The sequence below is a fragment of the Sardina pilchardus genome, chromosome 12 (assembly GCF_963854185.1).
Source record: "Sardina pilchardus chromosome 12, fSarPil1.1, whole genome shotgun sequence".
In the NCBI taxonomy this organism is placed as follows: domain Eukaryota; kingdom Metazoa; phylum Chordata; class Actinopteri; order Clupeiformes; family Clupeidae; genus Sardina; species Sardina pilchardus.
The window spans coordinates 31947900-31964806 of record NC_085005.1 but is presented as its reverse complement, the minus strand read 5'-3'; the positions used below and the strand labels follow the sequence as shown (position 1 = coordinate 31964806).

At 44.9% G+C, this 16907-nt stretch overlaps 2 protein-coding genes across 3 annotated transcripts in view; both read right to left on the bottom strand.

The window, feature by feature from the left end:
• The window catches only part of LOC134097846 (bromo adjacent homology domain-containing 1 protein-like), a 22831-nt gene extending 14615 nt beyond the window's left edge, over window positions 1–8216 (bottom strand). Inside the window, exon 1 of one of the 2 annotated variants that reach the window (XM_062550797.1) lies at window positions 7597–8216. The gene's annotated coding sequence lies outside the window, so the exon portion shown is untranslated. Of the gene's footprint in view, window positions 1–1666; window positions 1771–7596 lie in introns of those variants that run through there. The other variant, XM_062550798.1, reaches the window with a different exon arrangement.
• Window positions 8217–15316: 7100 nt separating this feature from the next.
• On the bottom strand, window positions 15317–16261 carry LOC134097461 (uncharacterized). Its single transcript, XM_062550331.1, has one exon. It carries the CDS (start codon window positions 16259–16261, stop codon window positions 15317–15319), a length of 945 nt encoding a protein of 314 aa, XP_062406315.1.
• Between the last annotated feature and the right edge of the window lie 646 nt (window positions 16262–16907).

Sequence of the window (16907 nt, the reverse complement as noted above, 5' to 3'; positions counted from 1 at the left end):
GCTGAAAGGTTTGAATGCAGTTGACTTAAGCCCATCTCACAGGCGGTGTGATTATTCTAGGAATTCCATCAAATGCATTAGGGACTTGGCATTGCATGTGCGTGGTGTGATGTGGGTTCTCATCATGGAAGAATGAGGAAGAACCTTCTCTCCACTCGCTGAATGTCCCACTTCCCTCACGTGCAAAAACAAGAGCAAAAACCTCCGCAAAGATAGTTCAACACAGCTTGGCACTTGAGCTCAACTTGGTTTATTGTAGCCGCAACTCTGGACTTTCTTAATAATTAAAGACTTTAAAAAGACACGAAAGGGGCAATACATATTTTGGGAATTCATGAAATGGTTCACAAGCGTCCAAAGGTCAGTGTACGGTACATGAAAACATTACTAGATGCAGGGTGCACAGCACAGCCTGTTCAGGGAGTTCCGAGTCAAGAATTCAATGTGTGTGTACAGTGTGAGTGAGTGAGTGTGTGTGTGTGTGTGTGTGTGTGTGTGTGTGTGTGTACAGTGTGAGTGAGTGAGTGTGTGTGTGTGTGTGTGTGTGTGTGTGTGTGTGTGTGTGTGTGTGTGTGTGTGTATGTGTGTGTGTGTGCATGAGTATGTCACGGTGTATGATATGAATGTGCAGCCTACTCTAGCCTCGCTCGCTCTCTCTGTATGTGTGTGTTATACTTTGTTGTGAGGTGTGTCAGGCACTAACGTGTAATATTTCCAATGTCAATACAATACGCGTCTGGGACCGCGCCATACCGGGAAGGGAAACGGGCCAGATCTGTGTCGGGTGCAGTCGGACTCGAGCTGTTTAGAGAACGGAGTTTTTCGATCACGGACATGCAGAATCCCATAATTATTATGTTCTCCATCTGTTTGCTATTACCTCACCTGTATGGTCATCACTTGCGACACCCGCAGTAGACGCGGCTACACACCTGACTGAGCATGATGAGGGCATCGTGACCACAAACCACAAAGTTAACCACATTAACTCCACTGTTGCGTGATATGACAGAAAATGTCTCCTGTGATTATTTCACTAAATCTACTTCAAAAAGACCATTTTATATCTTGAAACCGAAACTACCCGTAAAGTCAAATGCCACCGTGTCCTTTTAACAAGTAGGCTATTTGGAAGACCACCACCCTCTTCATTAAACAATATTGCAAGGACCGTAATTTTGAAACATTTATTGAGCATCAGTTAAGTAGCCTAGCCTACCAAATTAGTTCACAGTGAAATATGAGGCAACCAGCCAGACATCGACCCTGATTGAATTTAAGATTTTAACGGAGTGTTAACATTTCTAATGACGTTACGCATCTCCACGTTCGCTTAGCTGTTGAATTCCAGGGACACTGACTTGATACAGAAGACATATTCGATAGGGAATTCTCATCACACTACTTTAATGGACGTTAGGCTGCACTTAAAGTTATGAAGTAGGCTATCTTCTTGATATTTGTTACCGGGGGTTTTGTGTAGGCCTACCCTTTTGCAGTCTAGTGTTTTCTAACGGCCGAGTTAGTCTGTCACACCGCTAAATCCCCTTGCCAATGGCAATCGCGCGGTGCAAAAGCGAAAATAAGGTTCGCTGTGCCTCTGATCTAAACTTGAGCATGCACACAACACGTAATACCAAAACAATTAAGACGTAGGCTAACTTACATTACAAGTCATCCAGCTCAAGTGCGGTGACAGTTTCAATACAGCTCGCCAAAAGATTCGATGAGCGAGGTACGCAGGCTGTCTCTAGAAAAGCGTCCTCTTCCTGGTTCAGCTGTAGCGACCTACAATACATCATCCCAACCAATTGCCACCCAGATACTGAGCGCTTGACATTTCTACCCTCCAATGAGCTGAAGGCAGCTTTTCGTTTGTCTTGTAAAATATCGATGGCTTAATTGCATGACTAATTGTGGAGTTCGACCCGGTACAGTCGAAGCCCGTCCCTTGATTTTCAGACAACCCATGGAGCGTCCATCATCCCATCGTCAAGGGCAAGGCCATATGATGACTTGTCTTACCCTGCTGTGCATACCCACGGTGGCAGACAGAACATCTGACTGATGTTAAAACTCCAATTAATGGCCACGCAGTCTACAAAATACAGGCTAGCTCGCCTCTGTGCCCATTCCACCTGTTTTAGGCAACACAGACGAAAATTGGATGAGGTTTGTCTGTGTCGTCGTTTTTCTCTCGAAATCTTATCTTGCCCGAGCAAAACCAAAAGTGTTTATGGAAACATGAAGTCATTTTTTCAAGGAAAACGGGAGTCAGGTGACTGAATTCCAGACAGCGCGTCACATTTCAACACCATATGCTGTTTCAATTGCGTCTTACATAGACTGAGATTACTTCGCGGTTTTAATATGATTAAAATCTGACTTGCTTTAGTTTATCCCAGACAGGAAGGGCGACGGATTTGTTGGAATGAGAGCTCGTGGGGGACCGTCACTGTCATGGTCATTCTCATGGTCATTCTCATGGGTATGGGTATCATGTTGTTTGATCATAGATTCCTTTACTACAATCCTGCTGCGCATATTAGGCTACTGCTCTTCTGTATGGCAATGCAATGTTAGTGCAGCAAACCACGTTTTTCATTTTCTGCATCAAGGAAGGCCTGTAGTGCTAAATTTAATTAATCTCTCACATCATAGAGATATTTGCTTATTACACATAGTCAATGATAACAGGATGTGAATATCTATATTTTCCTCTTCCTACCCAAACCATCTGTGGGAGGGTGTGTGTGTGGGTGTATGTGTGTGTGTGCGTGTGTGTGTGTGTGTGTGTGTGGGGGGGGGGGGGGGGGGGGGGTCATGAAACCTGCTGGCGGCCGGATCTGAACCCCGAGCCATATCTTTGACACCCCTGCTTATCACATCAACTGGGAAGAGAAGTCACCGAAATCGGCTGACTCGAGACTTTTTTTTAAAACCCTGCCGAGGTTTCATAGTCTTCAATACACACACACACACACACACACACACACACACACACACTTATACAATGCATAATGCACTATTGTTAGAATAGATGTGTTTGTAGTGTAACTGTGATAACAGAAGAAGCACAGGGCAGACAGAGTTGCAGTGGAGCACCCTCATAATCAGATCTGGAGCCAGTGAGGAGGCATGCGTACGCGCCTCGTAAAAACCTACACTGCTTGGATGCCCACTGATATGGTGGCCCACTGGGATTGGTCTCACTGGCTACAGCACAGGCCAATATGGGAGAGAGAGAGAGAGAGAGAGAGAGAGAGAGAGAGAGAGAGAGAGAGAGAGAGAGAGAGAGAGAGAGAGAGAGAGGGAGAATTCAACCACTTTCATTCGCTTTCTATAATGATGGAGAGCAGACTGTTCCAACAATAAAGGGCAAATGCATCTGAGTGGATGCTATTTTCACCACAACACCAGTCATGTTTTTCGTCTGCTAATTGTTTTCCTGCTCACAGATCTCATTGAAAAGCACAGCAGCTTGGGCTGATAGCTGCTAATGTGCCTGATCACCACCACCGCTACCCTGTTTACACCTGCTCTACTGCAGGCAAGCTCAACTCGTAGCGTGTTCGTCAAGCCCCAGCCAGTTCAGACTACAGCTTAGATCTGAAAACTGTCTTGTCTTGGGGGAGGTGCTTTCAGGGCAAACATCTCCGTCCAAATAACTTAAAAGACTACTGCACCCAAACACCAGCCCCATTACCTCAGGGCCAGAAGAACTAGAGGAGAGTGGTTAGGCAAGGTGGGATTTCTGTTTGTTTGCTTTGCTTGCTTGTTTGTTTGTTTTGTTTTGTTTGTTTGTTTCTTTGAGATCGCAGAGGGTGTGGGAGACGTGTTGTGTAATTTGTGTTTTCCACACCATTCGACACTACTTGTCATACACTCTAGAATGTATACTGTATATCTGAATTATATAAAAGGTGTTAATAAAAAATGTATCTTTGAAAAAAAAACAAAAAGAAAACACTATCACCATAATCCACTGATGAGCACAATTATGCAAACAACACATAAACTCATGTGCAATTGCAATAATTAAACAATAACATGAGGCTGAACATAGCCTATCAATTTAACTTGTCGTGTCTATTCACAATTGCAATAATTAAACAATAACATGAGGCTGAACATAGCCTATCAATTTAACCTGTCGTGTCTGCTTGTAATTGCAATAATTAAACAATAACATGAGGCTGAACATAGCCTATCAATTTAACCTGTCGTGTCTGCTTGTAATTGCAATAATTAAGCAATAACATGAGGCTGAACATAGCTGATCAATTTTACCCTGTCGTGTCTGTTTGCATTCCACCTCAGACTGAAAAATGTCTATGACTAAGCCTGCTCCAGCATTTTAAAAAGCCGTGTTTAGAGAGGGGTTGCCTTTGGAATCACCCGGAATACGTGTAGCATGTTCACAATGACCTGTAGCATCAGCATCTACAGAGGAAAGTAATGACGTAATGAAGTAACGGCTCCATCAGTAAGCTGACTAGTGACTTCATTAGGCTGGCAATGGACAGCAAACATTGCAGCTTGCCAGTGATATACCCTACAGACTATGAGAGTGGAGGAGAGCACAGGATATAGGGTGCCTCTCATGCAGCGTTTATACGTCCTCCCTCGCGCCTCGGGCCTCGATCCTCACTGATCTACATAAAGAAAGATAGAAGAAGGGATAGACTATCCCATTGTTGCCGCCCCATCATTCTTTATGTAGATCAGTGAGGATTGAGGCCCGAGGAGCAAGGGAGGACGTATAAACGCTGCATGAGAGGCACCTACAGCGTAACTGGTAACACACTTTACTGGACGATCTCTTATGTACTCAACTTATTAACAATCTAGTTTATCTGCTGACCCCTCGGTTAGGGGTTAGCCTAGGTTTGGTAAAGGTGATGTTCAATCTGCTCTACAAAAATGTTAGAATGGACTTGAATTTTAACAACCCATTTGTAAAGCATCTATAGGTGAGCTAACCTAGTGAGATGTGTAAAAAACCTTTCTGAAATGACTGTAATATGGTAGATTCCCCTGTTCTCACTGTGCTGCCAAGGGAAGAGTCCTGAGGTGTGATCGGGCTATCCTGTCATCAAGGGGCTCAGGGAAACACTCCCGACCAGAGGCTTCCCCACAGCTGTTCACTGCTGACATACCGTCATTTCCCAACTATTGGCCGCGGCGTATACAGTGATTTCACGAAATGTCTTCAGCTATAAGGTTAATATGCAGGGGCAGTTAATATGGTATTAATTAGGGATGTTAACCGGTAACCGGTTAACCGGTAGTCGACTGGATGTACGGTAACCGGTTAAATTTTTTTTTACCGGTTAACCGCGCCCCCCCCCCCCCCCCCCCCCGCCCTACACACACACACGTTATTGGTGTTGTACGCTATTATATGGGCCGATATGATCACTCAATAGCCTTTCTAAAAAATATAACTGTCAGCATGAGCCGTCCCGTGGTGGAATTTATTAAGCACAACAACCACAGCACAGACCATGGCTCTGCTGTGGGAGAGCTCACAGTCATTCGGAAAACGAACAGTTTACCGGTTGCTATAGTGACGCCACTGGACATGACAGGTCGATCACCGGTTAACCACCGGTTAAGGAGGCTCGGTAACCGGTAAAGATTTTTTTTAAATTTCGCCATCCCTAGTATTAATATGGCTTTGTTTCTAAACTTGCATAAAACACTGTTCTGCAGCTTATACTGTACATAATGTGGCTAATATACAGGAATTTACTGTAGGCTACGCTTACCTTTATTTAACCAAGAATTTAATTAATTTACAGTTCCTTTCAAGACAGCCAGCAACACATGCCACACAATAACAAAGACAAACACATCACCATTTAAGATGACAGTGGAACAAAGTTACTGATCAAAACAAAACAACAACAAAGTTAAGAGATGCCAGTAATCAGCATTCATCAGCATTCAAAACGTCTACAGCCAGATATGGTTTGCCTCCAGATCCTTTTAAGACAACATTCAAAGTGTTCAATGAGACCAGCTCCTTTCAAATAATGTTTAAACGTATTCCAAGCCAAAAGAGCAGCATAGGCTACTGTCTGAGCTGATTGGACACCATGACTGCACTGATATTCACCTTCTTCTCCGGTTAGACTGTAAGTAACTGCAACAGTCGTGCACTAGGCTATGATACGTAAGACAATAAACACACACCAAGGTCTGCTGCTGATATGAACACATTATTGATCTTCAAACATCTTAGTTTTACTGCAATAGGCCTAACAGTAGGCTAAACGATAGGAGAGGCGAAGAGGAAATTTGTCTTAAATTTTAATCTATCAGGGACAGATAAATTGTAAGGAGGTTCGGACACAAGATTAAACTCAGCAGCATCACAATTTCACATCCAATGTTTAGATCTTTATTACAAAACAAAGTTTGGGATCTTGTGGTCATCTTGAGGTCAGAGTGGAGGATATGACTGATCTCAAAGGCACAGTTTGACACCTAAGCAACTATCATAATGCCAGTCAAAATGAGAGAGAGGGGGAAGCAGGTGGGCAAGCCCACCCACACTCGCAAAACAGTCATTTCTGAATCATGATTTTTTTTCTTCCTATTATCGAGAGTTAATTGCGATTCAGGGTTTATAATATATTGCATTGTTATGACTGTCTGTCCCACTTCACCAACAGCATCACATGGCCGAAGTATCACTTACTCAGTCCGACTCCGAGCTGTGATGTCATCACTACAAGAGACGTAAGCAGCAGCCCACAAGGTCGTGATCAAGTCGTGCACCTGCATGTGATTTCAACGAATTCTAGCTGGAAACTGTAAACGGCACACACGTGCTTACCATACATTTAAGGCTAGAGACACATCAATTCAGCAAGGTGATCAGCTAAATTATGTCAGCCACTTAACACCTATGTGTTGACTATCGAAAGAAGTTACGTCTATCCACTTCCTTGCGTTCTCCAAACCATGACGTGCCGTGTGCACATGATAGCATACATGACATGACTCATCTATTACACGACTACTACACCCACAACCGCTTACTAACACATATTTTCACATGACCACAACAACAATAGAACAGGTACACTGTGAAGTTCACATCTGTGCAGCAAACTCTAACTTTTCTGTAGGCTACTTAAGTGTCGCTAGCAAGCTGCTGTCAAGCTATCGGAGCTCCCGACAGCTTCTTTCAGGATCACATATGGCTAATAAGCTAACGTTAATTATCTGATTAAACGTGACCTTTACTGTCTGCCTGTGTTCACAAATACTGACTTATTGACTTGACGATTTGCTATATTTACATTGCAATATTAAACGTGTCAGGAATTGGATGGACACCACTGGACAACCGAATAGCCTACCTAACGTTACAGCAGGGCTGCTGCCACCACTACCACCACTGTCCATAGCGCACATTTCAACGAAACCAAGTACCACTCCCTGAGGTTAGTAGAGAATACGTAGCCTATAACAGCCATCGAAATCAATGTAATGTTAAACTGTGCAATTTGAATGCTTACAACCAAGTTGGCAGACACACAAACACAGAGAAAAAGCGAAACTGTCTAGCCTTGCGTTACTCACCGACTTCCAAGCAATCCGTTGTCGCTTGATCTGCAAGCCGATGCAAGCAAGCTTATCCTCTCGATGCTGGAATGTATTGCTCTTTTCAAGGTTTAACTCTCATATTGCGCCAGATGTGACCAGTTAAAGCCGTTTTCGATCTAAAATACGCCGACTTGTCTTCGTTAATGTCTGATGTCCACCGCGAGGCTGCCTTCGCCTGTCTGTCGATCCGAGGATGCCCCGAAATAATCAACGTGCGAGGAAAACAACTCCTAACACGCCTCCATACTTCGGATGGGAGGCTGTTCGTGTGCAACAAACAGGAACCAGACCTCACTGCGCTGTTAGTCAGTTGACCAGGTCGTGTGTTACATACAGGTAGACATTATTACACGAGCTTCGCGAGTAACAGAACGAACATCCCTCAATTGCGCACATAGCCTGAGAATCGTGTGGTCTGGGACTCTCGCTTGCTCACGCGCCGCCAGTACCGAGAGGCAGGCAGCTGCCTCGACAACTTCTCTTGTCCTGAGAGACACGTCGCAGCGCTAAGTTCGTTTCAGGGACCAAAACCGTCCGTCAGATTCTTTCCAGCGCAAACAGGCATGTTGTTTTACAGTGCATTTTACATAACAGCATCATCCCGTTCCTTAGTCCGATCACATGTGTGAAAAAACATGGAGTTCTTAAAGGGACACCCGTGCCCATTAAACGCGTAGAGAGACGTCACCTGTGCCCCTCGGGAGCACTTCGGGGTAGCCTGAGGAGCAAACGCCTCTTCTAGCCCACCCATACAGGAGATCCCAATGGATACTCTGAGGAGGTTTAGGCATCATACTCATGTTCTCTGCTTGGTGACAGGACATGTTAGTGGGGTAGCCTGCAATCCCCATCCCCCAGGGAGAACTGGTTTGGTTGATCACTCACTCACTCATTCATTCAACCACCCAATCATGTGGCCAAGTTCCGTTGTCTCACTGAAGACATTTGTTTTCCGTAAATGATCAAGCTGCAGTCCAACAAAGGTTGCTGAGATAAATAAATGTGAATATAAATAAATAGGCTACTTTTGGCCCACTTAAACTTATTATGCCAGTGCTTCTCAAAGTGGGGGTTATCTTTTAAAAATTCACTCTTTTTTTTATCTACAAGCAAATGCAAGAAAATAGTGTTTAGATATTCTCCCTCCCACAACATTTAACTTTAATCAAGTAGGCCCCAAGAGCCTACTGCTGGTTAGATTGGGCTGATTGTTGCCATTTAGAGGTCCTAAGAAAATGCTTTCTCCCACAAGAAGTCCTTTGGCACCAAAACGTTTGAGAACCCCTGGCCTAGACTTCATAAAACAGTAAACAATTTCAGGATTTTTAAGACTGATGTTTTCCCCCATAGTTTTCATCCATAGTTATCGTCCATAAATAGGCCTACAGAGGCTGACACCCTGGTCCCCTATTCTATGACTTGGCTATACATTCATTTGTTTGTCCTCTTTGGGACCTTAAATTCAAACACTGTTATTGTTTATGCCATGGGTCCCATTACATTCTCAAAAGGACATCATTGGCTTCATAGACATATATACAATCATCATGTGTTTGTGGGGTTGTGTTTGTGGGGTTAATGGCGCTCCTGAGTAGTCGTCAACCCCAAACATGATACATGGGTCACACAGGTGCCTCAAATGCAGGTGAACGCTAGTCTGGCTAGCGCTTATTTTCTCAAATGAGACGTGGTCTGGCAACCAAACGTTCATTTTCTCGTATTTTAAAAATGCCCAGATCCGTTCATTGGGCGCCACGGATGTCTATCAAATGCGTCTGTGCAGCTCATCATCGTCTTGCTTTCCCCCCCTGTTCTGTGATTGGTCCCCTATCTCAGGCACAAATTAGGGCGGCAGTTTGCAGGCAGCAGGGGAACACCCAGGCTAGGTGAGCGCTCTGGGAAATAGCCGTGAGTCACAGGGGGGACAGAGCTACAAGTCTCGGCCCGCGAGCCGCACACTGCACAATGGGGAGAGGAGACGGAACGTAATGGGTTTCCAGGGAGATAGAACAGCAAGGACGGCATTACGCCATAATAAAATGTGCTCTTTCTACAGGCCTTTGTGTCTTCTCTAACGTCATGTGACTGAAAACACACACTTTGTGTATCTGTTGGTTAAACATGCTCTGCCAGACCACTGCGTTATGGTGACATGATTCTTTGGCCTTTGACCTTTATTACCTGGATGAATTTGTGATGTTGCCATGGTAATGTACGATAGCGGTCTGGATAAACACCCGTATTATGATTATTTCCCACCGCCTGTGTGTTTATTCTCATGACATGGAGGCATCTTGCATGGAGAGATACAATCACAAGGTGTCTATTTGGCTTTTAGAATTACCACCATCATGTATTACTTGAAGCTATGGAGAAATGTTGCATCCTAGTTCAGGATGTTTATATAGCATAGCTTTGCCAGTAACTTATTTCTGTCTGAAACATCAGCTAACATCTTTTAAATTCATCTGACTCCATCCCGGTCAGCACTGCACCTTAATTTGTAGGTTCTGGTGATCACTTCTCATCATCCTATAAACTAAACCTCACTCATATAAAGGCTTTCCAAACTGAAGTAATTGTTTCAGTATGGTGTTAATGATTCCTTATTCTCTCATGATTCACAACCATGCACAATTTGGAGCTGCTCAAGCCAAGTACCACTAAGTTAAACAGAGAAATCCATCAAAATCCAGGAAAACCTTAGACTTGGACCCATCTATGGTGTCAGATTTAAACCAATGGGAATGACTTTGACTATAAATATCAGGGATATGATGCCCCATAAAGAAAGAGCAGGGCATGTTTAGTTACAGCCAGGCACAGGTATCATGGGATGTTAAAGGTGCTCTTAGCGATATGCAGTCTCTAAACTAAAACATTTTTGTCACATACACACATTGTTCACCACCTCTGTATGGTGCTCCTGGGTGTCCCTTGGTGCCCCCCCCCCCCCAGGGGCGTCACTGGGCATGTTTCACTGGGGCACGTGCCCCAGTAAAAAAAATTCTTACATGTACACAAACGACGCAGTGCACCAGTAAACATGTACACAAATGACACAGTGCCCCCCCCCCCCCACACACACACACACATGCACAACAGGTGAAGGAACTGACAATTTCACTGCATTTTCTGCTTTAGTAATCATATGCATGTGACAAATAAACCTCCTTGTATCCTTGTATGGACAGCCCAGGCTCCAGAAATGGCAACAAAAACAGCCTGGTCCAGCCTGGACCATAAAAACATAAGCGCTCTAAGCGATATGCAGTCTCTACGCTAAAACATCAAACATCACCACATCACCTCCCTATGGACAGCGCAGGCTCTAAACATGGCAACAAAAACCGCCTGGTCTAGCCTGGACCATAAAAACATAACAAACTGTTCCAGCCAATCACCGACTACATGTAGGAGAGTTTCAATTGCACGGGAGCAAGTAGTGAGCTATCTCTCTGTTTTGTTTGAACGTCAACCGAAGTGACGTTACCCATCTTCGACACAGGTATCATTACCTGAGCTGTTAAAATGGGGCTGCCCGATGAACACCTTGAGCTGTATACTCACGGAGACACAGGCATAGAGAAGCTCTCCTGGGAGGGAATCCATCGCAGCACATCAACAGAGAAAGTGGTAGTAGGCAGTTGCAGCTTCTTTATACGGTCTATGGCTGCAGCTCCATATGCTCAGAGCAGTTGTGATGCATTGCCCTGAACAGCGTTGCCTCATTCAGTACGCTGCACGCAATACGGGTGTGGTCCTCATACACTCTTTGTCCAAATGCTTCTCACAGCCCTCGGGGTCAGTATTCCGTGTGTATGGTCAAAACCCTCCTCTGTTTACTGTACATGGCACCGTGAATGGGGAACATGTGCTAAGTTCTGTTTGTACTGTACATGGTACCGTGAATGGGGAACATGTGCTAAGTTCTGTTTGTACTGTACATGGTACCGTGAATGGGGAACATATGCTAAGTTCTGTTTGTACTGTACATGGTACCATGAATGGGGAACATATGCTAAGTTCTGTGCTGTACTTGGTACCGTGAATGGGGAGCATGTGCTAAGTTCTGTTCGTGCTGTACATGGCACCGTGAATGGGGAACATGTGCTAAGTTCTGTTTGTACTGTACATGGTACCGTGAATGGGGAACATGTGCTAAGTTCTGTTCGTGCTGTACATGGCACCGTGAATGGGGAACATGTGCTAAGTTCTGTTTGTACTGTACATGGTACCGTGAATGGGGAACATATGCTAAGTTCTGTGCTGTACTTGGTACCGTGAATGGGGAACATGTGCTAAGTTCTGTTCGTGCTGTACATGGTACCGTGAATGGGGAGCATGTGCTAAGTTCTGTTTGTACTGTACGGTACCGTGAATGGGGAACATGTGCTAAGTTCTGTTTGTACTGTACCGTGAATGGGGAACATATACTAAGTTCTGTTTGTACTGTACCGTGAATGGGGAACATATACTAAGTTCAGCTTGTGCTGTACATGGTACCGTGAATGGGGAACATATACTAAGTTCTGTTTGTACTGTGCATGGTACCGTGAATGGATAACATAAGTTCTGTTTGTACTCTACATGGTATCGTGAATGGGGGACATAAACTAAGTTCTGTTTGTACTGTACATGGTACTGTGAATGGGGAATCTATACTAAGTTCTGATTGTGGTACCGTGAATGGGGAACATAAGATAAGTTCTGTTTGTACTGTACATGGTACCGTGAATGGGGAGTATGCTAGGTTCTGTTTGTGCTGTACATGGTACCGTGCATGGGGAACATATTCTAAGGCTCAGGCCAAGACGTTACCAGTTCAGGCCACTCTGCTTGAGGGGCAGGGAAGGGCAGGGTGTGGCATAATCTGGTCAACTGTTCAGTTCAATGTCATTCGGTAATCTTTCGCCAAATGCGGACTGCGTGTCAGATTTTCTTTTCAATAGAACTTCAAGGCAGATTCGGTGTTATGTGGTCTATCTGGTGTTTGTGTGTCATGTGGGTAGATCACATGAGGTTGGGTTAGATCACATGAGGGTTGGGTTAGATCACATGAGGTTGGGTTAGATCACATGAGGTTGGGTTAGATCACATGAGGGTTGGGTTAGATCACATGAGGTTGGGTTAGATCACATGAGGTTGGGTTAGATCACATGAGGTTGGGTTAGATCACATGAGGGTTGGGTTAGATCACATGAGGGTTGGGTTAGATCACATGAGGGTTGGGTTAGATCACATGAGGTTGGGTTAGATCACATGAGGTTGGGTTAGATCACATGAGGGTTGGGTTAGATCACATGAGGTTGGGTTAGATCACATGAGGTTGGGTTAGATCACATGACGTTGGGTTAGATCACTTGCTAGGGGAATCAGTAGGCGATCGAGTTCGTGATGGCGCAGCATTGAGCAGCGCTGCACAGCACAAGGTGCACCTGGTTAAAAATCTGTCCACGATGGTCTAGATGGGTGTGTTGACGACTATCGCATGGCCTTAATTTATCGCAGGAGTAAGGCGGAGTAAGGCCGTTTCTCTCCAGGTACTGCGGAGCCTAAACCCTGCCTTCATGACGTCAGGACTTTGCCCTAATTGGCTTTTACATCCCTGATGTATGTGCTGGCGTTTAAATGCCTCTTCATATCCACAAGGGCCCGTGCCTCATGTTTCGTCTCATGGTCACGTCTAGGCTACGGCAAGTAGAGAGTGTCCAACTTCAAAGCAGCGTTAGTATCCCAGCCCCTGCTGTCACCGGCAGATTTCGCTGCTGCAAGAGATCAGTTGGGGTTGAACTTGAACACGCCTATTACTGCACTCTTGTGTTCAGGGGAAAGGTCATAGGTCATAGGTCATAGCTGAACACGCCTATGACTTCATTAAATCAATGCTCATTAGAACACGGCTGCTCTGGCATCTTGGCATACAATTGAATTTGCCCTCTGTGGTGCCAATAGTCTCATTTTGTACCCACACGCGTGTCTTTGTGGTTTTTAACCCTAACCCTAACTTATTCGACATAGATGAACTACTATAATTACTTTTTATACTTTTTACTACTTATATAACTATATATGTAGGTAAGCTCTTGTCATGGTGGCTAATTGATAACAGGTTAGCGCAGACCAATCATCAACAAGGGGTCACTACTAATGGTGTGTTCTTCTACTGTTTGGGTGAGAAACCTGAAAAAGACTTCAAGCCGAAACGTTATTCCAATAAAACTGGCATCGGGAAAAGAGTGTGCGGTCCCCTCCACCTTATCCTTGTTTGGACAGCTAGCCACCGGCCAAATAGAACCCTAGACTTCAACATCGATGCTTGAGCTAGCCGGAACTCAGGTTCAGCCAATCAGAGCCTCCGGATAGGGAGTGTGACCACACAGTGCACCACCAGGTGTCTGTCCTCTCCTGTGTGTGTCACTCACACACACACACACACACACACACACACACACACACACACACACACACACACACACACACACACACACACACATGCATCCACACACATTGGGTTCCACATGTACATCCCATATAGAAACTGCATGTAGGATAGGTTTCATGTTTAGACAGAGCTTTTCTTACCGTTTGTTTAGTCAACGTTGTGACCACGGATTGAATAACCCCTGGACAACGTGCTTGGGAACTGATAAACTCATGGCCTCTCCTTTGCGTTGTAATGCATGTTTTGTATTTGGATTAAATTGATTAAATGGCCAATTAATTCAATCAAAATCAGAAACTGGATTATATCTAGATTGATCAATATTCCTTGTTTATCTTCCCCAGGGCATGTCAGTCATTCATACATTTCAGTATTTGATTAGGGACAAGAGGAAGAGATAAAATACACACTCAGACAAACACAATCCTGTAAGGTATAGGGGCATTATAGTACATATATAGGGGCATTATAAAGCCTGTTACATATAGGCCATTATTAGGAGCAAAAATGATATATACTTATACTTATAAAGCCTGTTACACAGGGCAATATAAAGCCTGTTACATTGGGCATTACAATGTCACAATGTCAATACAAATGGCAATACAGTGCACGGACCAAAATTATCATAAGCAGTGTTACCGTTTCAATGATCAGGTTTAATTGAGTTGTACATTCTGTGGCGACAATACAAACACAAGGAATATTCACTCTCTCAGTAGTCACTCTAATTCATACCGTAATCTGTGTTATTGCGCTGTGTGTGTGGTGACACTTGATTTGTAGTCCTAAATAGATGGAAAGTCAGACTTAAGCCTTTTCCTGTATAATGACAAGTTTAGCAGCAGAAAAAAACATTATGTAATCATTTCACAATCATCACTAATAAGGAAAATAAATGAAAACCCTGGAAACTGTGTACATTTAGTTATAGCTTGACCTGAGGAGACAATTCAATTTTTTTTTTAAATCCCTATGTGCTAAAATGGGGTTTCTTTTAATGAAAATTACAAACCTCCAAATGTATATAATAGATAGATAGATAGATAGATAGATAGATAGATAGATAGACATAGATATAGATATAGGTTTGATTGTAGAATCCTTTTGTGTGAACAATTTTCTGACACAGATTAGGTCCTTAATACACTGATGATTATGATTAGGGCTAAATATTTACATGGACCTTCCTAGTTCCTTTGCCAAATCCCTGTTGTCTATGCCACATGTGGCCCTACACCCAGCCTAGAGTCAGCCGCCACACCTTAAAGTCTTACAGGACAAGATGTTATTGCCAAGCCCATACACATACGGGCTGATGGTGGTGTAGGAGGTAGTGATGAAGAACTCCACCTCGTTGAAGCCGCTAAACGTGTAGGGGTCGAACGCCAGGTGAAGCATCAGGTACAGGGTCCAGTCCACCTGGAACACCGCCATGGCAACCAGGACGGTCACGGTGCTCTGCTGGATCTTGGAGGTTCTGAGTCGGAACGTGGGCTGCTGCTGCTGTTGTGACTGCGTGTGTGACTGCGCCTGTGCGGCGAGGCGAGAGTGCACCGCCCTCTGCTGGCCTATCAGCACCCTGACGATGAGGCAGCTGGTCCAGGTGACGATGAGCAGGGGCAGCAGGTTGCACAGCAGCACGAACAGGTACTTGTACAGGGCGTTGAGCAGAGGGCAGTTGTCCGGCGGGCACTGGAAGAAGTCGGGCGGGCAGCTGGTGCTGTTGTAGGTGAGGTTGTTGAGATGCCCGTCGAGGTTGGTGACGTAGGTGGGCACGGCGAGCAGAAAGGCGAAGAGCGCGCTGGCCCAGAAGAGGGCGTAGGCGGCGCGGGCGCTGTCCAGGAGGATGGGCCGGTTGGCACGCCGCTGGGCATCCCGCAGCTTCTGGTAGCGGTAGACGCTGATGAGCACGGTGAAGGCGATGCTGCCGATCTCGCCCAGGATGGTCAGGAACTTGAGCGTGCGGCACACCCAGCGGCTGATCTGCGAGCGCGGCAGCACGAACACCACGATGTCGTAGATCTCCACGATCAGGAGCTCCTCCACGTTGGAGAAGGCCAGCCCCAGCAAGAAGAGCTCGTACGTCTTCAGCCGAGGCAGCTTCAGCAGGGTGTGGATCAGCATCACGTTGCCTACGAATCCAACAACAGAAACGATCCCTCTCAGGACCAGCAGGTAAACCACCACCGCCATCTATATCCAACACCTTTAGAGACCGATAACTCTTCGCTCCTGATATGGAATCATCTGTATCCAACACCTTTAAAGACCGATAACTCTTCGCTCCTGGTATGGAATCATCTATATCCAACACCTTTAGAGACTGATAACTCTTCGCTCCTGATATGGAATCATCTACAGTATATCCAACACCTTTAAAGACCGATAACTCTTCGCTCCTGATATGGAATCGTGCACACAGTCAAACCGAGAGAGAGACTCTGGTGTGCTCTGGTTGATGTGAGACTCTCTCTCTGTCTTTCTGCTTCACTGGCTTGATGTCTTTGATGTCATGATGTACCTGTAGAGACCTGAGCAGTGTGTTCAGGAGCTCACTGGTGGTTCATTACAGGTATGTGTGGTGGGAGCATTTTAATTGATGCCTGTGAGCCTTGTCCTCCCCTTAAGTTAGAATAGGACTATGTTAGTACAGCCAGCATGGCTACCATTAGTATTGCTTTACATAACAAACAGGTGACTAACTAACTATGATTATTATTGACAGGTGTTTCAAAGGCAATTTGTGATTGGATAACAAATCGTCTCCTGTGGGAATGATTTGCCTCAGCACGTCACTAGCAGAGAAACAACAACAATAACAAACAACAATAACAACAGA